This window comes from Taudactylus pleione, unplaced genomic scaffold, assembly GCF_031769625.1.
Source record: "Taudactylus pleione unplaced genomic scaffold, aTauple2 ptg000768l, whole genome shotgun sequence".
Taxonomy (NCBI): domain Eukaryota; kingdom Metazoa; phylum Chordata; class Amphibia; order Anura; family Myobatrachidae; genus Taudactylus; species Taudactylus pleione.
In genome coordinates this window covers 1,298,716-1,322,442 of record NW_028285170.1, presented here as the reverse complement: position 1 = coordinate 1,322,442, position 23,727 = coordinate 1,298,716, and the positions used below count along the sequence as shown (strand labels likewise).

The window sequence follows — 23,727 nt, the reverse complement described above, 5'->3', positions numbered from 1 at the left end:
ATTTACTTTCATACCCTACCAGATTTGAATTCCGACCAATCAACTAGTTGGCTGGTTGGACAGATAATCTTTAGATGTGTGGCCAGTTTAAGAGGCGTGACTTTATATTGCATTCTTGTGTAGCAGAGTTAGTGCACTTATGTGATGCTTTTACAAAATGGGCACCAACCCTCCACTGTATTAGAGGGCCGCCAGAATTGTGCCCCCACTTATATACCGTGACCATCATCTAATATTAGAGACTAGTGTAAAACATCAGCAATAAGGCCGCAAGCGGATATCCTATGACTCCACCTTAATAGAGGTGCCATCTTCTAGAGGTCTTTGGACTCCAGATATACGTTGTATTACAAAGTATTTACACTGGTATCTAATTTTAGATGATGGTCACAGTGTAGAAGAACTTAGGCTTGTTATTATTGTATATAACCCTGAGGAAGTCATACAGACCACACTGGTGGTCAGGACTAAACGCGTTGTGAAGACTGATGGAGGCTTTTGTCAGTGTCTATTATCTTCAATCTTTTTAGAAAGATTTTTCAGATAAGTGATTCATAGGGCTCGACTCAATTGATCGCAAAGTAAATAGTGCCAGGAGGGAGCTCCCGGCGCTATTCAATTCTGCGCGGTTAGGTTGGGGAATGCCCGTTCTCCCGCCCCTTGTGCCTTAAACAGGGTGTTTAGTCGCGATAACGGCCATTCTCCGACTAAACTTCCCAGCACGATGCGGTTTTCCCGGCACTAAGGGCAGAAAACAGCAACGCACCTAGACTTTTGTCGGATTTCTGCTCGCATCCCAGGAAGGATGAGAGAAGAAATCAGTATCCGGGCTTTGCAGCGCGCTGAATTGAATAGCTTCGGGAGCTAATTTCCGATGCTATTCAATTCACGTTGAATTGAATCAAGCTCATATATTTTAATCATAGTACGTTTGGATTTATCTTGTTTTTCCAGTTATATTGGGTGCACTAGAGTGGATATTTTCACCATTTTTGTGAGATGATCATGTGACCTGTTTATTTTTGGGACGGGACCATGTGGTTATTACACATTCCCCTTTGGATGTATTGGTGATTTTATCTGGACAATATTGCACAAATATATAGAGACACACACTATTTCACAAATATATAGAGACACACACACATATAGTAATGTATGTGAGGGTATGTCTTTTTGGGACATCGCAAGACAACTGCAGATGGAGTAAGAAGGCGCTAATTAATTATCTTGGAAGAGTAAAGCTTGATTCTCTATAGCCCTGAGGATGTTGTATTATACAATGAAACGCGTAAGGAATAGTGCACATGCTGGAGGGTCCTCTTATTCTGGATGAGGACATGGGTTTCCTGAATCCAGAAAGATCTTTTTTTGCTATTTTGTTCTTTATTATTATTATTATTGTCCTGCTTCTGCTGTCCTACCATGTGCAAGCAGTGAACGGGAGGAGGAGAGAGCTGGTCATAAGATGGAAACCACAGGAGGAGGAAAGAAGTCACTTCTGGTGCAGGGCGAGTCTAGCTGTGATCACCGATATCCAGGAGCATGGAGGGAAAGACAAAGGGCCTGATTCAGCTGCAGAAGTAGTTGCTATTGCAGCTTCTAACATGGTAGCAGCTGCGATAGTATTATTATGTTAATGCAGTAGTAGGTGTCCATTTCTCCTGCATGCATTACTGATCCAAGCTGCATCCAAGTACACAGCATCGGATCATCGGCGATCACATTCGCTGGCCTTGCTGACCATGGGGTCAGGCAAACCACTCAGCGCAGATGCACAAAAGGGACCTGGCCTCTCCAATCCTCCCCCAACCGTGGTGACACTCCTTAGTATCGGGAAAACAGAGACCGTCGCTGCCCCATAACTGCACATTTGCAGTACGGGTCTGGCGCTTGCGCATATTCCCGACCCTTGGGAATCTGCGATCAGGCTCAAAGTTCCCGATCAGGCTGTGCTATATATGCTGCAGCCCATGGGGCCGGTTGGAGGTCCCACCACTCACTGATCACCCCATGTGTAGGGGCCGGTTGGAGGTCCCACCGCTCACTGCTGGGATCACCCCATGTGTAGCGACATGCGTTTCGCTTAAAACATTTTTTAAAATTTACAATCATTAAAAGTTATTTCTTCCATACAGCTCCACAGGGCGACAATGGGGTGTAGGTGGTACTTGGAGGACCGCGGACACCAACAGCAAAGTTTTTTTCTATAACAGGATGCTCCGGTTCTTCACCCTATGCTCTTCCCAAGGCCTGAAGGCAACTCAATTTCGTTGGTGTCCGGCAGAATCTGGATCACCATTATACAGTGGGGCTGCTATAAGCAGCCCAAGCTTTATTTTTATGATTTTACTTTACTGTAACAGAGCAAGCAGCGTTAGAAAGTCTTCTGGACATCTGTGCTGCTGCTCCATCACCCCTCTGTGGCACTGCAACTCGGTGGGGCACCAGGGGGGACCTGGCTAGTGTGGCCCCTTAGTCCCCAGACTGCAGCTGGGATGCAAGGGGAAAGGAAAGGCTGACAGTCTCACCTCTGGTCTCTGGAGACAGACCGGAGGCACCAATACAGACACAGGTCCGTCCGGGACTCCAATAGACCTCCAGCATCCATTTTCTACTGAAAGCCAACCACAGGTCTCTGGGAACGCTGGATCCAGTCTCTGCCAGCCACTGTGGTCTGCGTAGTTGATTTTAGTGCCCACTGCAGTTACATTTATTCTCTTAGCAGTGAGATGTATTTTCTGCATTGTGTGTGACATATGCTAGCTCTGTTGTCTGGCTTTCTACTGTCAGCTTATACCTTTCCCTTTTTCTTTCACAACAACCCTAGAATACTGGTGTATAGGGGGTTCACTGTGCTTCACATCTACTTGTATTTGTGAAGGCTGTCACATACTGTATACCTTTGTTGCATACTGCACTGTGCCATATCGTGCATATATCTGTGTTGCTCACTGCACTGTGCCATATTGATGTACTATACTAATCTTGCAGCTATGTCTAGCAAAGGCAAGAGTAACAAGCAGGCTACTCCTCCTAGCCTGGTTTCCTGTAAGTCCTGTTTGGTAGGTTTATCCCCAGAGGATTCACTTGAAGATGGTCTATGTGCATCTTGTTATACGGAACCCCCCCTGGGCTTCCTTTTCACAGGTGTTGGCAAAGATTGCGGATCGCCTAGCGGTCCCTGTGGTTGCTCCCCCTATGGGATTGCCTCATCAGATACTCCTCGCAATGCATGTACCTTCTTTGCCATCTCCCTGGGTAGACTTTCTACCTCAGTGCAGAGTTTGGCGGCTTTTCAACACATGTTGCAAAAGGAGAGGCCCTTAGCCAGTAAAGCTATTAAGCGTGCTGTGCTATCTTCCCAGTCCACCCAGCTATCAGATTCTGAGTTATCGTCTGGGTAGGCAGAAGATGCAGAAAAACTCTCACTCTGACTCCCCCCTCGGGGAGGAGGGGCCTACGTATAAATTGAATATACCTGCATAAGTGAGAGCTGTAAAATCAATTATTTAAATAGAAGATACAGAGCCCACTCCTAAGGCAAAAAAGCCACTATTTAAATAACAGAAGGTGGTTTTGCTGGAGTTTCCTCACTCTGATCAGCTTTCTGATCTAATGAGTGAAGCATGGAATACACCAAATAAAAAGTTTCAGCTGCCTAAACGCTTGATTTCCTTTTACCCTATTCCAGCTTCTGATTGCGCTAAATGGGAAGTTCCCCCAGTTGTAGTTCCCAAGTGACACGCTTGGTTAAGAACTCTACCTTACCTATCCATACAGCAACCTCCTTGAAGTAGATGACAGATAGAAGGATTGAAGCTTGCCTGACACCTGTATACTCTCTTACAGGAGCTATTACTCGTTCTGCCATATCTACGGCCTGGGTGGCAAAAGCCATTGAGAGCTGGGCTGAGGCCCTAGAAGACACATTTTCCTCTAATGCTTCTCGGTAACAGCTGTCCTACATCTCGCACAGTAGGGATGCAGCCTCCTATTTAGAAGAAGTGGCTTTGAATACTGGTCTCTTAGCTTCCAAGGCATCTGCCACTTCGGTGGTAGCCTGCCGTATCATTCGGCTTGGTCATGGAAGACAGACTCGGACTCTGAAAATGCTTTGGAGTCTCTGCCCTACTCTAGGGAGATGCTTTTTGGCCCAGAATTGGACAAGATTGTGACTACCAAGGCTGCTCCCATACTTGGTCGATCTGTTGCTATTAGCAAGCTCTCTAGAGGTCCTTCGCCGCCATCTTCAGGTAACTATTGCCTTTCCACAAATGCACGGCTGGCTGATCAACTGGAAAAAGTCTTCCTTGATCCTTCTCAGAGCATGGTACATCTGGTAGCCTTCTTGGATTCTCAGGCTCAAAGAATCTTCCTGACAGCAGACAAAATCTCCGGACTGCAGCGCCGAGTGCACAGGTTACTCCACAGTCGCTGAGTGTCAATTTACTCAACAATGCAGACCTTGGGATCCATGGTATCCACCTTCGACATGGTGGAGTTCGTGCAGTTCCACTCCAGGCACCTACAACACCTGATCCTATTCAGGTGGAATGGGCTGCCTCAAGGGTCTCCGTTTGTATCCCTGGAATCAGTAGACATCAAATGGCTCACTGCGAATACTCTTTTGGCTATCGGATCTGGGATCACTTAGGTATCACATTTGGGGGCACTTGCCTGTCGTTCCCCATTTCTGATCTTTTATCAGGACAGGGCCATCCTTTGAACTGATCCTGGTGTTCTTCTCAAGGTGGTCTGTCGTTTCCACTTTAATGAAGAAATTGTAGCTCCGGGCCTTCCAATCACCAGACCTCTCGGCAAGTGAGGCCTCCTTGGATGTGGTCCATGCTCTGAGGATCTACGGGTACCGTACTAGTTCCATCAGGAAAACAGATGTACCATACCAGTTCCATCAGGAAAGCAGATTCCCTTCTTTGTCCTATATGGATGCCATAAGAAGCGATGGCCAGCTAACAAACAGACTCTGGCCAGATTGCTTCGTATGACTATCTCACAGGTTTACACGCAGGCTGGCCTTCCTGTGCTGGATACCTTGTCTGCTCATTATACTCGCTCTGTGGGTCTCTCGTGGGCTGCCCGCCATGGCACGTCTGATGAACAACTATGCAAGGCGGCCACGTGGTCTTCCATCTACACCGTTCTTAGGTTCTATGCCTTTGATACATGTGCCTCTCTGAATGCTTTCTTCGGACGCCGGATTCTCATCAGCTCGGGAGTGTCCCTTGAACAACTGCTTTGGGACATCCACAATGTCGCCCTGTGGAGCCCCATTGGACCCTGAAGAAGAAATGGAGAGTTGTGGTAAAACTTACCCTTGTTAACTCTTTAAAGTTCATAGGTTCCACAGGGCACCCGCCCTGACGCTCCTGGCTTCTATGGGTTTCTTCTCTTGCTCACTGGTTTCCTTCTCTGTGTGAGAGTGTGATTCTTCAGTGTACCAGTCTTCTATCTATCCTGCTCCTGCCTTGGGCTTGTTGATCAAACTGAGTTGCCTTCAGGCTGTGGGTGGGATATAGGGGGATGGACCAGAGCATCCTGGGAGAGAAAAAGCTTTGCTGTTAGTGTCCGATACAAACTGTGGATTGGTCAGAATATATCATCTGATCAACTTCCGGATCACGTGATAGTCACATGATCGGGCGAAACCAGGAAATATATGGGAAAGAGGTATGCTCGTTTTATATTATGTTGTATATTGTTTAGTTTAAATGCTTGGATTAATTTTTGATTTTTAATGTGTGTAGGATTGCCTTCATTAGTGTAAGTACTAATTCTGATTACGTTTTTTTTAAAAATGGATGTGTGTACAAATTGATTGCCTAATTGATACTCAGCTGTTCTCTTGAGCCTATAATGAAAGGGGTATTTAAGGAGCCTGAGTAGCTCATTGGAGATATGCTTCTGAAGAAGCTGGATATCTATTTGCCAGCGAAATGCGTTAAGCTTCTCCACCATTTCTACATTTTTTGGGGACAACTTATTTATTAATTTTGGACACCTTGACACATTGTTTGTTATTGGGACATCCGCATCAATTCCTCAGGATAACAGCTACAAGTGGATCCTATCCAGTCTATACTCTGACAATACCAACAGGATTTGGACACATGATAATTCATCTGGACTGAGAATTAAGGACACTCCACTTGGTAAATATTTGCTGTAGCATCTACACGGAATCAACAATTGTCCTATAACTAGTGTCTATTCAATTGGACTAAAAGGTCACCCAGTAGAGACTATATTTGGCTGTTTCAGCGGGGCGCCACTAAGGAGGACAAGATTCTTTTTGCCCTTTAGAAATAGAACAGGGTACAGCGCCCCACTAAAACAGCCTAGTGGGAATGCTAAGCCTCAGATTTCTTGGCATCCCTTAGTCGGTTGACGCTTAAGGTATGGAAAGCTTCTGTTTTTTGTTTTCTGTTTCCATCTTTATCTGATTACTCCATCCATGTTGAATAAGCTTGCCAAGCTATACACCCTAAACCTGCAGTTTTCCAAGATTTGGCCCTTTAAACTATTGCTATACGTCATGATCTTTGGGATGTTATTAGGATCCACAGAGAACATGGCTACTATTATAACTGAAGCTATCCTTTTTGTTTGCCTGTGGATGTTGGTGGCCACTAGTTTACAGTCCATTATCCAAGAGAAGGTAGAGAAACTTAGTCTGACCATGTGCTCCAGACTGCCCCTCCTCGCAGATGGATGACTCTTAAGTATCTATACATTTAATTGCTCCACATTTTAGATTTCTATATATTTCTCATTTCTCTAGCTTTACTGTTTTTTGTCATTATTTTTGTAAATTAACATCATGTATGTCTTTATTTGCAGTTCAGTTTTGCTGATGGGTATATTTGTGCCTTCACCTCTCTTTCAGATAGGATCCGCTGTTTTATTGTTCCCCTTTTTTTCTCCTTTTCCTCTTGCCTGGACCTGGCTTGTTCTGCCTTGATGAGATGTTTAGTGAAACTGACCTGCAACATTCTTTTGCACAAAAAAGGATTAGCGTGCTGTGCTGGAGATGAGCAGCTCAGTTAGGGAAATAGATTAGATTATGTGTACAGCATCAAAGGCTGGACTGAGCGCTAGTGTCGATGTATGTTAAGGAAATGCATAAATATATAAAAGAGATGAAAACAAATAAAATAAGTAAATAAAAATAATAAGTGGATAAAAAATATAAAAATAATATATGAATAATAAAATATAGAATTATAAATATGAACCAGATATATTTAAATAAAATAATTAGGTAAACATAAGCACAAAATTCAGCATCAATAGTGTATATGGTTAAAAAGTGGGTATTATAGCCGCTGCTTATATTGTTAATGTTAATAGCCTTTTAGGACATTATGGGTGTGGTGATGGGAGGTCCTGTATCCACCTTTCAGAGGGTTCTTCACCCTGTTGAGGTTATCTCTGTAACTACCTCCCCCTACCTGAGGTCGGCATTCCTCTTCTCTCTGCAGTCACCAATATGTGGCTGGGACCCGGTCGGATAGCCGCGGCACTTTGTGATGATGTCAGATACCGTGTTATTCATGAGGGTCTAGCCTCCTCCAGCTATTATTCACTTGCACTGTCCACGCTTAAGCCAACGCATTTTGCATCCGTTGGGATGCTTTTTCAAGTATATTTTCTGTAATTTTTTAGGTCTTTAAATAGGAAAACTTTATTTAGAATTAGGAATGGCCAGAACCGGAAGTGTCCTGTTATAGCGGCAACCTCATGTTCCTATAAGCCATATTTAAAAACTATATACTGCTGTGCTTTATTTTGACAAGATAAAACTAAAAATATAAAAATTACAGTAAAATAAATAAAAGTAAATAAAAACAAAAATTTTGAATAAGATAGAATAAGAAAATAATAAAAAAATAAAAATGAAACTAAAAAATAAATCAAAGGATAAATACAAAATAGGTGATTAAAAATAGGGATAAAAGAAGAGAGATATCACTGAAGTTAAAATGTTATGTGTTGTGAATGTGTTTGCAATTGTGTCAAAATTATGTTAAAAAGGCTTTGGGGTAAATTTACTAAAGGTTGATTTGGCATTTTGAGTGATTTGAGGTGCGATTTTCATTCGATTTGTATTCGATTTTGCTTTTCGGTATTTACTAAAGGCCAAATCGAATGTAAAATCGAATTTTTTGTCAAATCGACCATCAGAAAAACATTGGTACTTTTACATAGCCCAACACACAAAACCCTTATTTACTATTATTCGATTTGAAATCGACCTCAAAATCGGTCTTCAAATCGAACTTCAAATCACCAAATGAATAGACCTTTCGATTTGAGCATGAGCAGTTCGGATTGACACAGATACATGCAGACATCAGTGAGATGCCTGCATGTATCTGACTGTAAAAAGTAATGAAACAGTTAAAAGTAAAAAAAAAATTGACATGAGGTCCCCCCCAAACAGAACCAGCCCCGGACTGTTCAAATCCAGGTCTGGTTGACTGAGTACAGGGAGACTGATGCCACAACCAGGGGAGCCCTATCACCGGGCCCCCCAGCCGCAGCATCAGCCCTGACTGCTAGTCCAGGCGAGGGATCCCTGGGGAGTTGGAGACCCCTCCAATAAAGGGGTCTCCCTCTCCAGGGCACCCCTAGCCTAGGCTGAAAGCCCGGGGCTATCCCCGCCAATGGTGGGAGTCGCAGGATAAATTTAAGTAACCCTGCGGCTCCCACCTTTGACTTCAATGGAGGAGCCGTTCATTGGCTGAGAGGCGGGGCCTGACCTCTCTCAGCCAATGAACGCACAGACACGGAGCTTCAAAAGAGGAAGCCGCGTCTGTGCGCTTCATTTGGGAAGGAATAACAATTCTGGTTAGAATGATTATTGCTTAGTGCGATGGTCGGGTTTATCGTTTAATATTTTAACCCATGGATGCCTACTGGACAAGGGGACCACTGAAGGTAATATAGGTGAGTGTGTATGTATGTAGTAAACTTTTATACTGTGTAAGGTGTGTGTTTCTTTAAACATTTCTTTACAGGTGAACTACAGGTCCCAGTGGGCCCTTAATGCCCTGCATGCTGGTACTTGTGGTTCTCCAAGGACCAGCATGTGGGGAAGGGTTGCTGGGACCTGCAGTGCTACTGGAAATATAATGTTTTTATACTTCTATTTTTACACAACACTCGCAATCAACCCACCGCCCAGGGGTGGCGGGGATAGCCCCGGGCTATCCACCTAGGCTAGGGGTGCCCTGGAGAGGGAGACCCCTTTTTTTTTGCAGGGGTCTCCAACTCCTCAGGGATCCCTGGCCTAGGCTGACTAGCGGTCAGGGCTGATGCTGCGGCTTGGGGGCCCACTGATAGGGCTCCCCTGGCTGTGGCATCAGTCCCCCGTTAAAAAGGGTCTAGGGCTGGTTCTGTGTTTTACAAGGAGACCCTACGCAAATTTTTCCCTGTAAATCCAGAACCAGCCCTGGTGCCTATAGCTGGTTGTACTGAGTACAGGGAGACCCTATGTAATTTTTTCCCTGTACTTAGTCAACCAAACCTGGGTTTGAACAATCCGGGGCTGGTTCTGATTTGGGGGGGGGGGGGGGACATCACGTTTTTTTATTTCTTTAGTCACTTTTTCCAGTTAGATACATACAGGCATCTCACTGGTGTCTGCATGTATCTGTGAGAACGAACTGCTCGTACTGAAAGTGAAAGCATGAAGCAGTTCTATGGTGTCAGGGATATGCAGTTCGTTTTGAAGTGTGATTTGCTGTTCGATTTGTACATGAACATGCCAAATCGAACAGCAAATCACTGTCAAAACTGACTCAAATCGAATTTGTTTTGCAAATCGCAAAACAAATCGAATAATAGTAAAACTTTTCACTGAATTCGATTTGAGAAGCGCTAAATCACTACTCAAGTCGACCTTTCATAAATTTACCCCTTTGAGTTCAATGTCTATATTGAGACCATTAGGCTCCGACGTTAGTAACCGATATATCCATTTCGTTTCATTCTTCTTGAGAGTGTTAACCAGATCTTCTTCTCTCCAGTGGGGTTGTATTTTCTGTATACCAACAAATGTTTGCCCTTTTTTGGGCTCTGTTATGGTGCTGTGGGTTTTCAGTCCTCTTTGTATATTATACAGATGTTCGGATATTCTTGTTTTTATTGTTGTCTAGCCAACATATTGGGTGCCACGTGGGCATTCCAATAAGTGTATTTCTCCCTCAGTGTCACATACAGTTCTTGATTTTAACATTTTTTTTTTGTGATACTTGATTGGAAAATTTAAGCTGGTTTCGTGGTAGATGTTTCATTTTTACAGCCTGGCAGAAGTAGACTCCTTTGTTGTTTATGGAGGTTTTTTGCCCTAATGTGGGGAGGAAGTGTCATGATGTGCGGTTAAGAAGATCTTAGTGTTTGCAGCTCCTGTCTGAGGCATTGCATTAATTACTGCCTGTCTGTCTGCAATGTCAGGTGCATGCTAATTAATTCTCCTGTTTGTGCTCAGCACAGCTGCATCGTTAAGGGAGGCTTGCTGCTTGAGGCCAGTTCCTGTTAAAACCCAGCAAGCCCTGCATTCCATGCCGGTGATAGAACTCCCACCATTGTCGTTTGGAACCGCTTTTCATTATGTACACTCAGCCTCCTACCTCCGGCACCTGGAACCGATTCTGCTGCGTATGCGTTAGCTAGCTGAGGCCACACCCCCTGATTGGTGTCAGCTGATTCCTCCTGATCTCTCGCAAAGGACCAGGCTCTGCACGGTAGCTGGCAAAGGGCTTGAGCTTTTGGAGACGCTTGGCTCAATCCTGAACAGCTGAAGAACAGATTAGCTATATACCCACCAACTGCGCAGTGGTTGGAGTCAGTGACAAGCGGTCACTAATGGTAAGCAGGATCCCTGATACCCCAAGGTCCAGTAATCTGTGATCGGGAGTAGAGGCTGCGGCCATCCGGTCACAGGACTATTTCCAGACGAAAAACAGATTGTCTATATACTTTACCTATTCACAATTTTATCTAAGTAGATGATGCAATGATACCAGCATCTATGCTTTTCATTGTATTTCATGGGGCTTATATAAGCTAGAAGTTCTTATAGTCTTGAATAATTTTTTTTATATATATATCGCCTTGCAAAAGTACTCACCCCCTTTGGATTTGTCATGTTTTGTTGCCTCACAACCTGGAATAAAAATGGATTGTTTGAAGGTGTGCATCATTTCATTCACAGAACATGCCTAAACTGTGAGGTTTTTTTTTTTTTATATTGTGAATCAAACAACATTTAGGATAACAGAAAACTATTCACCCCCCTAAAGTCAGTAGTTTGTCGAGCCACATTTAGCGGCAATTACAGCTGCAAGTCGTAAGTATCGATGAGCTTGTCACATCTTGCCCATGGGATTTTTGCCCATTCCTCAAGGTAAAACTGCTCCAGCTGCTTCATGTTGGATGGTTTCCGCTTATGAGCAGTATTCAAGTCTGACCACAGATTCTTAATTGGATTGAGATCTGGGCTTTGACTAGGCCATTCCAACGCATTTAAATGTTTCCCCTTAAACCACTCGAGTGTTGCTTTAGCAGTATGCTTCGGTTCATTGTCCTTTTGGAAGGTGAACCCCCATCCCAGTCTCAAATCACAGGCAGACTGAAACAGGTTTTGCTGAAGAATATCACTGTATTTAGCACCATCCATCTTTCCTTTGACTTGAATCAGTTTCCCAGTCCCTGCTGCTGAAAAACATCCCCACAGCATGATGCTGCCACCACCATGTTTCACTGTGGGGTTGGTGTTCTTGGGGTGATGGGATGTGTTGGGTTTGCGCCAGACATAGCGTTGGTAGCCGAAAAGTTACATTTTAGTCTCATCTGACCAGAGCACCTTCTTCCATACATTTGGGGAGTCGCCCACTGCCTTTTGGCAAACTCAAATCATGTCTTCTTATTTTTATCACTAAGTAATGGCTTTTTTCTGGCCACTCTTCCATAAAGCCCAGCTCTATGGAGTGTATGGCTTATTGTGGTCACATGCACAGATAAGCAGAGTCTCTGCTGTGGAACTCTGCAGCTCCTTCAGGGATACTGTTGGTCTCTGCTGCCTCTCTGATTAATGCCCTCCTTGCCCGGTCTATGAGTTATGGTGGATGGCCTTCTCTTGGAAGGTTTGTTGTGGTACCATGTTCTTTCCATTTGATGATGATGGATTTGATGGTGCTCCGGGGATCATTAAAGATTTGGATATTTTTTTATAACCCAACCCAGAATTGTATTTCTCAACAACTTTGTCCCTGACTTGTTTGAAGAGCTCCTTGGTCTTCATGGTTTGATGCCTCTTGCTTAGTGGTGTTGCAGCTTCTGGTGTCTTTCAGAAAAGGTGTGTTTATACTGACAGATCATGTGACACTTAGATTTCACATAGGTGGACTTCATTTCACTAATTATGTGACTTCTGAAGGTAATTGGTTGCACCAGAACTTTTGAGTGGCTTCATAGCAAAGGGGATGATTACATATGCACATGCCAATTTTCAGAATTTTATTTATACAGTTTCTTTTTTATATATATTTTTCTCATTTCACGTCACCAAATTAAATTGTTTTGTACAGATCCATCACGTAAAATTCAGATTAAAAAAATAAATGAAGTGCAGGTTGTAATGTAACAAAAAAGTTAAAAAGCCAAGGGGGGTGAATACTTTTGTAAGGCACTGTATGTTCTGTCTTTGTATATTCTTATTAAATTGATATTATTCATTTGCAAACAACATGGGTGCGTCCTGGTTTCTCACTGCCCTACCATATGTATAATACTCGGTTATGCCAGCACACCCACGCTTGCCTCCGGTACTGTGCCCGGTGCCCTCCAATTACCTTTCCCAGTCAGGAAAGGAATAAATATATAGTATCTATGGCAGCACTCAGGATGACTTGTAAAATAGATATACTGTGTATATATAGTGTGACAGAAGCACTGGTAAAGTGCTAAATGGCAAATATATTTCTCCATGGTTTCTGACCTATGTATTTTAAACCCTCAGGAAATGTCTGTTTATACTTGATGAGAGTTTTGGGCTTTTCTGGCTAATTAAAGGCTAATTAGTGCTTGCAGCTGTGAAAGGCTCATATAAGCTGTCACAGGGTTTGGCTCTTGTACTACTTTTAAATACTGTGCCTATTCTTGTGGTGAGGGAAGTAGGCCCTACCACTTTGAGAGAGGGAATCTGTTTAGTTCTAGGATTTATTTTTATATTTTCCATTTTATACTGCACAATAAAAACTAGCTGTGTCTAGCTTGCAGGAAAACCCTGGACTTGTGTGCTGTTTCCTAACTGCTGTGTGTTTGGAGGTTGCATCTACCCCAGGAGTGGGACCTCCTACCCCAATCTTATTGTAATAGGTAGCGCTATATAACTAGACAGATAAAGTTAGATAAATGTGTATAATATATATATATACACAGATTCAGAGGTATAGGCGGCACTCATCCAGACTTGTAATAATTTTGAATACGTCCTTTATTTCCAACGTTTCGGAAGGAGTACCTCCGTCTTGAAGATGGAGGTACTTCCTCTGAAACGTTGGAAATAAAGGACGTATTTTACACTTATTACAAGTCTGGATGAGTGTCGCCTATACCTCCAAATCTGTATATTGAGTGGGCAGACACTCTAGGAGGGCACCAGAGCAAGATATATGATTGAAACCACACAGAGTGCCGGCCTCGCAGGGTTCGTATTTTTATCTTTATTAGCACAATTTTCTTCTTTTGTTTTCACTTTTTTTTTAGGACTAGCACTACTCATTGGAACTAGCCATTAATTTTTCCCCATACACTAATATACAATTTTCTATTACATTTAAATATAGGATATATTACATCCTTAATCTATTAGTATTTTGTACATGTTTTTTATTAGCACTAAGGAATTTTTCTGCCTTTTCTTTTGTATCAAAAGAAATGACAGCCTCAGTGGGGGATAGACCTAACACCCATTGCCTAGAACTTGGGAACCAGGTGAAAGTTCCCCTTTGGACATTATCTAGGGCTGGCCGGCTCCTTCGATAGTAAAAAGAGCCTAGAGTCCTAGGGGTCTGCTCCATTTAGTAAGGTTTGTTTCTTCTCTTCTCCTATATTATGTGTATGAGTGTGAATGGTAAATGCCCAAAGTGTTCCGCATGATGTACTAAGCACAAACCTATGGGAATAGGGGTGAGGCCAAAATTAATGATGCCTTTGCTGTGGGATACTTGGATAACTATTTTATTTCTACCAGGTGGAGAGAATACAAGGAAGACCTTGGAGGGACATCTCGTTTTGTCTCCAGATCTTAAATTAGAAGATAACCCCACACACGGATCTCTGGAAGAAAATGACATAATCCTAAATTTACATCCACCACTTCTTAGTATATCTGCACTATCTGATCCCTCTAGTCTTGAGGAATGTACTTTTGGTTACTCACATATTGTTGCACATAGTACAGATCATAGCAGTGATACAGTCACTTCTGATTGTGGAAAATGTTTTATGCCCAAATCCGCTCTTGTTAGACATCACATAAGTCACACAGGTGAGAAACTATTTCCATGTTCTGAGTGTGGGAAATGTTTTACACGGAAATCACATCTTGTTAGACATGAGAGAAGTCACACAGGTGAGAAGCCATTTCCATGCTCTGAGTGTGGGAAATGTTTTACACAGAAATCAAAGCTGGTTACACATCAGAGAAGTCACACAGGTCAGAGGCCATTTTCATGTTCTGAATGTGGGAAATGTTTTACAGACAAATCGGCTCTTGTCACACATGTGAGAAGTCACACAGGTGAAAAACAATTTCCATGTTCTGAGTGTGGGAAATGTTTTACACATAAATCAAATCTTGTTATACATGTGAGAAGTCACACAGGTGAAAAACCATTTCCATGTTCTGAGTGTGGGAAATGTTTTAAAAGCAAATCAGAGCTTATGTCACATCAGAGACGTCACACAAGTGAGAAACCATTTCCATGTTCTGAGTGTGGAAAATGTTTTACACAGAAATCAAATCTTGTTACACATCAGAGAAGTCACACAGATGAGGAACCATTCCCATGTTCTGAGTGTGGGAAATGTTTTAAAAGCAAATCAGAGCTTATTTCACATCAGAGAAGTCACACAGATGAGAAACCATTTCCATGTTCTGAGTGTGGCAAATGTTTTACACAGAAATCAAATCTTATTTCACATGAGAGAAGTCACACAGGTGAGAAACCATTTTCATGTTCTGAGTGTGGGAAATGGTTTACACGGAAATCAAGTCTTGTTACACATCAGAGAAGTCAGACCTGTGAGAAACCATTCCCATGTGCTGAGTGTGGAAAATGTTTTACAGAGAAACCAGCTCTTGTCACACATGTGAGAAGTCACAGAGGTGAGAAACCATTTCCATGTTCTGAATAGGGATGCACATCAGGAGCTTGCTGTCGAATGATTGCCAGGGTTCTGATATCAAATCATGTGATATGATAGCTACTAGTTATCACATCATTACCATGCAATGGTATAACCATTGGTGGTTAAACGGTGCGTAGAAAAAAAACAGCACTGCAAATGGCTCCGATGCTGAGCTGCAGACTCCACCGCTTAATTCATACACCCATCAAATGTGCATCAGAGGCAGCAACAGATAGCTGGCAACCACTGCAAACCCCTCTCTTCGATAGAAAGAGTACTTCACTCGGATCAGGAACATTGATGGTTGGTAACAATTGGTTTCTGATATCATCCCTAGTTTAGGAAGCATTTTTTATACAGAAACCACCACTTGTTACACATCAGAGGACTTATAGTGGTGATAAACCAGTTACATGCTCTTGAGTGTGGGAATTGTTAACCTAGTAATTAGTGTGATTATAGGGCCTGGTTCAGCAAGCAACGCAAGCTTGCTCACGCATGCACCCAGCCACTGCAGAAATATGAACCCATACGCAATGTAACCGCAGTACAATAACCAGACGCCCATAACTACATATAGCTGGCCCACTTCACTTTACTAACATCCGTAATACCTTAAAAGTGGTATGTGTGTAAAGGTTGTGCTCTTAACAATGGGGTGCAGCAGATAACTGAGTGGAGAAACGCCGACCGCTTAAATCAGGGATGGGGAACCTCAGGCCCAGGAGCTGTATAAGGCCCTCGGAGTCATTTGGTCTGGCCCTCAGAGCTTTTTACTGCTAGCCTAATCTGGCTAGCAGGGTGCCTAGAATGGCACCCAGCAGCCAGAATCTATGCAGCAGTGCCGCCTGGAGCGTCCTTAGGATGCTTCAGATGTTCACACTGCTGCCCTTACAGCTCGCCAAAGCATCCTCAGGATGCTCCGGGTATTGCTGTAATCACCAGCAATTGCAACCCCGTCCCAGTGTGACATCACACAAATAGGGTGTGGCCTGCAACAGGCTCGCAAATAATGATATATATCAAAATGGTCCTCGGCAGAAAAAAGTTTCCCAACCCCTGGCTTAAATAGCTAGGCAACAATACAACAGTGAGTGATCTGCGCTCCCACTTGTTAGGATAATAAATACAATATTATCAACAATGTTAGTCCAACAATCAAAATAGAGAAAACATTTGTGTCAGTCCGACATCAGAAATAGAGCAAGTGATTGTTCATCATCCGTATGTGTGAGATGTAGCGATCTGGATAATTATCCTGTTCATATATCACTTCAATTGGATACCTCCTTCAACATTGTGGTACCTCAAAAAAATGGGAAAGAGCTCCACATAGTGTAAAATCCAATGATTTTTAATAAAAGTGAAATAATAGTACAATACAAATAAAATGAAAAGAAACCAAATGCGGTGGTGAGCCCGGGTACTCTCCTCTCCTCCCTATAGTGGTTTTCTCCAAGTGGTCCAATGGATAAGTGAGTGAATCCCCTCTACCAATGTGTTTTGACCGGTATGGTCTTTATCAAGACGTGAGAGGGTTGTTCCCCATCAAACCTTTATATAGAACAGGTATATTAACCCTCCCCTAATGGGTACTCCCATGTGCGGGTCTCCAAATTTCTTGAATTGAGGAGCTAACTCCTTATTCTAATCAAGTATTAACCAATTTGGTATGAAAGGAATAATTGCTAAAGCTCCCGTTCTCCATTCCTACAAATGGTGGAGAAACTAATAGTGGCTGTGATTCTCAATCAAATCCTTACCGCCGAGTGCATTCCAACACTTGGAATGCATCCACCACAAGGTGGCGCACTGGAAATACATAATCTGAAGTGCGTCATTGGCATTGAGCGCGTTGTGAACATGTGGACCATTCCGCTCATGTGATGTCCACATGCCTGGAATGTATCATGCATGTGTGTGGCTTCATGGCCATCAAGTCACTTGGGCAGTATGGGCGGAAGACCTTCCATCTATTTAGACAGGATGTGTAATGTACTTAGGAGACTACACTTTTCTATAAGAAGTGGGATAATAAAAACCTCCCAAGTTAAAATGACATATCACCACGGTTTAACAGATTAAAAACACTAAATAACATCACCAATTTAAAAATAAACATTTAAACGATATATAAAAGGAGAAGAAAGTTTGTATAGTGAATTCCATATCTACTATAGAGAATCATCTACAATTACATAAGATTACATAAATACTTATAAATATGAGTAAAAAATGAAGAAGCCGATAAGATAAACAATTCATGAATTTATAAAAATAATTTCAGCTCAAAATCGCTGTTTAACCCTAAAGGTTCCAGGGTCCTCAGCTCTTATATGGTTTTATTTCCATTTTGGCTAAACAGATATCTGATTTTTTTATTCTCCAGTTTCCCTCAACTTTTTTAATACCTATAATATGTTTGATGCCTGACGTAGAACATGCATGTTTTAATTCAAAATGTTTAGTGTGTGATTTTTTTACCTTTTAATATTCCTCAGATGTTCCCCCATGCATCTTTTCATTTCCTTTTTGTTTTTCCAATATATTGGCGATTACAAGTGCATTCTATAATGTATATACAATTAGTGCTTTCACAGGTAATGAAATCCCATATTTTAAAAACCTGTCCTGTGGTTGTTGATGAATAGGTCTCCATCTTACTTTTTTAATGTTGATGGGTCCTACATGGGTTGCATATTCCACATAGATGGAATTCAGTGTTTTTTATTCTATTGCTCCTTTTTTCAGGGATTGCGCTTTTCACAATTTTATTTTTTATATTTTGCGCTTTTCTATATGTGAAAGCAGGTACGGGAGGAACATTTTTTAAAAGGGGTCACTAGTTAAAATATGCCAATGTCTTTTAAAAATCTGTTCTAGTGACAGATACTGGTTGTTGAAAGTGGACACGAAAGGGAGTCTTGGATTATTATTCTGCGATTGTGGTTTTCTGTATTCCAGCAAATTTCTCTGGGGAATTTACTTCCTCTCTTCAATATTTTCTTCAATTGATTTTGTATCATATCCTTTCACAATTAACTTCTTTTTGAGTTCTTCTGCTTGTTGTTGGAATATATTTTCGCTGGTACAATTTCTTCTAATTCTCTGAATCTGGCCCTTTGGAAAAAATTTTAGCCGCCACGGGTGATGATTACTGGTGGTGTATATGTAGGCGTTACTGTCAGTTTCTTAACTGTAATTTTTGGTGTTTAATTTATCTCCTTTATAAATTATTAAGTCTAAAAAATTCATCTCATATTTATTCTTGTTAAAAACTAAATTAATATTAAGAGAGTTTTTGTTTAAAATGTCACAAAATAAAAGGTTGTCCTCTGTCATATATCGATATATCTAACCCATAAAACTATATTGTGAATAAAATCATTATTTTCTCATATTGTTGACTCCTTCCACAATCCCATAAATAAATTGGCATAATATGGTGCAAAATGGGTGCCCATAGCAGTCCCCCTAAGTTGTAAATAGAACTGTGCATCAAACCAGAAATAGAAGTTTTGTAAAATTAATAAAATGGCTTCTTTAATAAAATGTATCTTTTTATCTTTAAAAAGAGTATTCTTTCTCAATGCATATTCTACACCCTTAACTCCTGCCTCATGGTCAATAATGGTGTACAATGCACTTACATCTGCTGTAACTAAAAAAACTTCTTCCCTAAGGTTAATTCCCTGTATTTTCTAATTACATCCATTATATCCTTTACATAGGATTTCAGTTTGATGACTTCTGGTTGTAAAAATGAATCGACGAAGTGTGATAGGTTAGATGAAACCGAGTCAGTCCCCGCAATAATGGGGCGCCCCGGTGGATTTTGTTGATCTTTATGTATCTTTGGTAAGATATAAATTACTGGGAGAACTGGATTTTCCTTAATTATATATTTGGATTCTTGTTCACTTATTATCTCATCATTTACTGATTTTTGTATCATGATTTTTATATTGTCAATTTTATAACTGGGATTTCCATTTAGAAGTTTGTCTCTACATCAGACCCATGCACACAATAGTGGTTGACCTGACCCTCCCGCAGAATTGCTAAACTTTCTGCATGCAGTAAGAGCTCAGGCTGCATCTTCCATCGCAGGTGCTTAATTATTAATGTGCCTGTAATGGCCGAACGGTCACTTTCTGTCAATCAATGTGCAATGCTCACTGTGATTGGTATCCAATTGCATTGGCCGGTTTGTGTGGGTGCACTGCCACTCATACACATGTGCATTGCAAAACAACTGGGTGCGTGCAAATTCGCATCTGTGTCCTTTGCTGAATCAGGCTCATAGTGTGTTACAGCTCATCATTCTACCACTACTGGGCAACATACAGACCTAGGTCTCTGCACTAGTGTGTGGTTATAGTGTTACAGTTCATCATTCTACCACTACTGGGCAACATACAGACCTAGGTCTCTGCACTAGTGTGTGGTTATAGTGTTACAACTCATCATTCTACCACTACTGGGCAACATACAGACCTAGGTCTCTGCACTAGTGTGTGGTTATAGTGTTACTGCTGATTCTAATACTGCTGGGTGACATACAGACCTAGTTCACAGTACTAGTTGTGGTTATAGTGTTACAGCTCATCATTCTACCACTCCTGGGCAACATACAGACCTAGGTCTCTGCACTAGTGTGTGGTTATAGTGTTACAGCTCATCATTCTACCACTCCTGGGCAACATACAGACCTAGGTCTCTGCACTAGTGTGTGGTTATAGTGTTACAGCTCATCATTCTACCACTACTGGGCAACATACAGACCTAGGTCTCTGCACTAGTGTGTGGTTATAGTGTTACAGCTCATTCTACCACTACTGGGCAACATACAGACCTAGGTCTCTGCACTAGTGTGTGGTTATAGTGTTACAGCTCATCATTCTACCACTACTGGGCAACATACAGACCTAGGTCTCTGCACTAGTGTGTGGTTATAGTGTTACAGCTCATCATTCTACCACTACTGGGCAACATACAGACCTAGGTCTCTGCACTAGTGTGTGGTTATAGTGTTACTGCTGATTCTACCACTGCTGGGTGACATACAGACCTAGTTCACAGTACTAGTTGTGGTTATAGTGTTACAGCTCATCATGCTACCACTACTGGGTGACATACAGATATCGGTCTCTGCACTAGTGTGTGGTTATAGTGTTACTGCTGATTCTACCACTACTGGGTGACATACAGACCTAGGTCTCTCACTAGTGTGTGGTTATAGTGTTACAGCTCATCATGCTACCACTACTGGGTGACATACAGATATCGGTCTCTGCACTAGTGTGTGGTTATAGTGTTACTGCTGATTCTACCACTGCTGGGTGACATACAGACCTAGGTCTTAGCACTAGTGTGTGGTTATAGTGTTACTGCTCATCATTCTACCACTACTGGGCAACATACAGACCTAGGTCTCTGCACTAGTGTGTGGTTATAGTGTTACTGCTGATTCTACCACTGCTGGGTGACATACAGACCTAGTTCACAGTACTAGTTGTGGTTATAGTGTTACAGCTCATCATTCTACCACTGCTGGGTGACATAAATATCGGTCTCTGCACTAGTGTGTGGTTATAGTGTTACTGCTGATTCTACCACTACTGGGTGACATACAGACCTAGGTCACAGCACTAGTGTGTGGTTATAGTGTTACAGCTCATCATTCTACCACTGCTGGGTGACATACAGATATCGGTCTCAGCACTAGTGTGTGGTTATAGTGTTACTGCTGATTCTACCACTGCTGGGTAACATACAGACCTAGGACACAGCACTAGTGTGTGGTTATAGTGTTACTGCTCATCATTCTACCACTGCTGGGTGACATACAGACCTAGGACACAGCACTAGTGTGTGGTAATAGTGTTACTGCTCATCATTCTACCACTGCTGGGTGACATACAGACCTAGGACGCAGCACTAGTGTGTGGTTATAGTGTTACTGCTCATCATTCTACCACTGCTGGGTGACATACAGACCTAGGACACAGCACTAGGGTGTGGTTATAGTGTTACAGCTCATCATTCTACCACTGCTGGGTGACATACAGACCTAGGACACAGCACTAGTGTGTGGTTATAGTGTTACAGCTCATCATTCTACCACTGCTGGGTGACATACAGACCTAGGATGCAGCACTAGTGTGTGGTTATAGTGTTACTGCTCATCATTCTACCACTGCTGGGTGACATACAGACCTAGGGTGTGGTTATAGTGTTACTGCTCATCATTCTACCACTGCTGGGTGACATACAGACCTAGGTCACAGTAGTTGCAGCACTAGTGTGTGTTTATAGTGTTACAGCTCATTCTACCACTGCTGGGTGACATACAGGACTAGGACACAGCATGGGTGTGATACTATTTGCTGACAAAGATAATACTATCATTAAACCAGCTGACAGCGGAATACCGATTGTGTTAATATACCAAACACTGTAACCAAGACACTCAACATAGACCTACAATCATTATACCGAAATGTAAAATCCAGACTATCATTATACCAATATATTATCCCGAATGTCGAGATTCAGATGGGTTATAAACTCAAAATGAATGAAATAATGACAATTCATTATGCTCACAAAGTTTAAATACCAAAATTACAATAAACCTGACAGCCCAAAAGACCGAAAACTACAATGCAATTATGTTAAAATACCTACATATATAATATAGACAATAACATTCCATGACAGAAAACACAAGATATTTGCCGACAAATAAATTCCCAGATGAACACAATACCAACATACTAATCCGACATTATTTCACAGACCAAAATATCGACAAACATAATCACGACAGATCCATAACTGTGAGAATACCGTTTACTAAAATACCAACAAACATCCCAACACACCCGTAACTGAGACAATACCGTTTACTAAAATACCGACAAACATCCCAAAACACCCATAACTGTGACAATACCGTTTACTAAAATACCGACAAACATCCCAACACACCCATAACTGTGACAATACCGTTTACTAAAATACCGACAAACATCCCAAAACACCCATAACTGTGACAATACCGTTTACTAAAATACCGACAAACATCCCAACACACCCGTAACTGAGACAATACCGTTTACTAAAACACCGACAAACATCCCAACACACCCATAACTGTGACAATACCGTTTACTAAAACACCGACAAACATCCCAACACACCCGTAACTGTGACAATACCGTTTACTAAAATACCGACAAACATCCCAACACACCCATAACTGTGACAATACCGTTTACTAAAATACCGACAAACATCCCAACACACCCATAACTGTGACAATACCATTTACTAAAACACCAACAAACATAATCTTGACACATCCATAACTATGACAATACCGATCATCACAATACAGACAAGTAAACAACCTCCCTTCACTGTCACAATACCGACAAAAGCTAACCAAGAAGTCACATCAGAGGAGTCGCTAGGTCCCAGAATTGTCCAGATCCGCCATGTAACAGATGGTAATGTAGATGGCTAACCCCAGGCTAATGCGCGAGTTCTGCCTTCATACACTGTCTAAAAATAAAAATAGCTGTCCCTTATTAGACGGCAAGTTAGATGCCCAAACGTATGATAATGTCCGGCCGTCAACGCCTAGCGGCCATCCCGTCTACAATGGCCATACCTGTCCCTTATTAGAGGGCAAGTTAGATGGATAGCATTCTCTATTTGGTTTCTCAGTATATTAACAAAATCCTGTTTTCATACCTAACTATACCATTTTTTTTGTTTTTTGAATCAAAGTTTTTAAACATGCTCCCTGTAATCACATACTGTATATACGGGATACGCATCCTAACCCTTCAAGAGGGATGTCTAAACCAAATCCCCCCCTTCCCCTAGCCTAATCTTAAACCTCATGGGGGGCCTAAAACTAACCCTCCCCCCATAGCTAACAGCTACTATGGTTTTGCTTACCTTCATTCTGGAAGCCATCCGTCGGGGTTCTGGCATCTAGATCTAGATGGGCATTTGAATATAGATGTCTGTCTTTAGTCCTGCCTCTAGCTTTAGAAGCAAATATGTAGTAGGCCTGCTTTTCTGCTGTGGGCATTTTTAATACATACATACATATATATATATATATATATATATATATATATATATAAATATATACACAGATATCCATTAACCATCGATAGCAAGTCCCAGTGCCTCCCTTAAATGTCTCTGGTGGAGTCCAATATAGCAATTGTGGAAGCCGTCACTCTGCCAAACAAAATGTAACAGCAG

At 41.9% G+C, this 23,727-nt stretch overlaps 1 protein-coding gene across 2 annotated transcripts in view; it reads left to right on the top strand.

The window, feature by feature from the left end:
- LOC148476855 (uncharacterized) overlaps positions 1-18,839 on the top strand; it is a 30,503-nt gene extending 11,664 nt beyond the window's left edge. For both annotated transcript variants that reach the window (XM_088457557.1, XM_088457556.1), the window contains exon 5: positions 14,282-18,839. In XM_088457557.1, coding sequence (XP_088313683.1) covers positions 14,282-15,447 — 1,166 coding nt within the window. In that variant the 3' untranslated portion in view covers positions 15,448-18,839. The remainder of the gene's footprint in view (positions 1-14,281) is intronic.
- Positions 18,840-23,727: the final 4,888 nt, after the last annotated feature.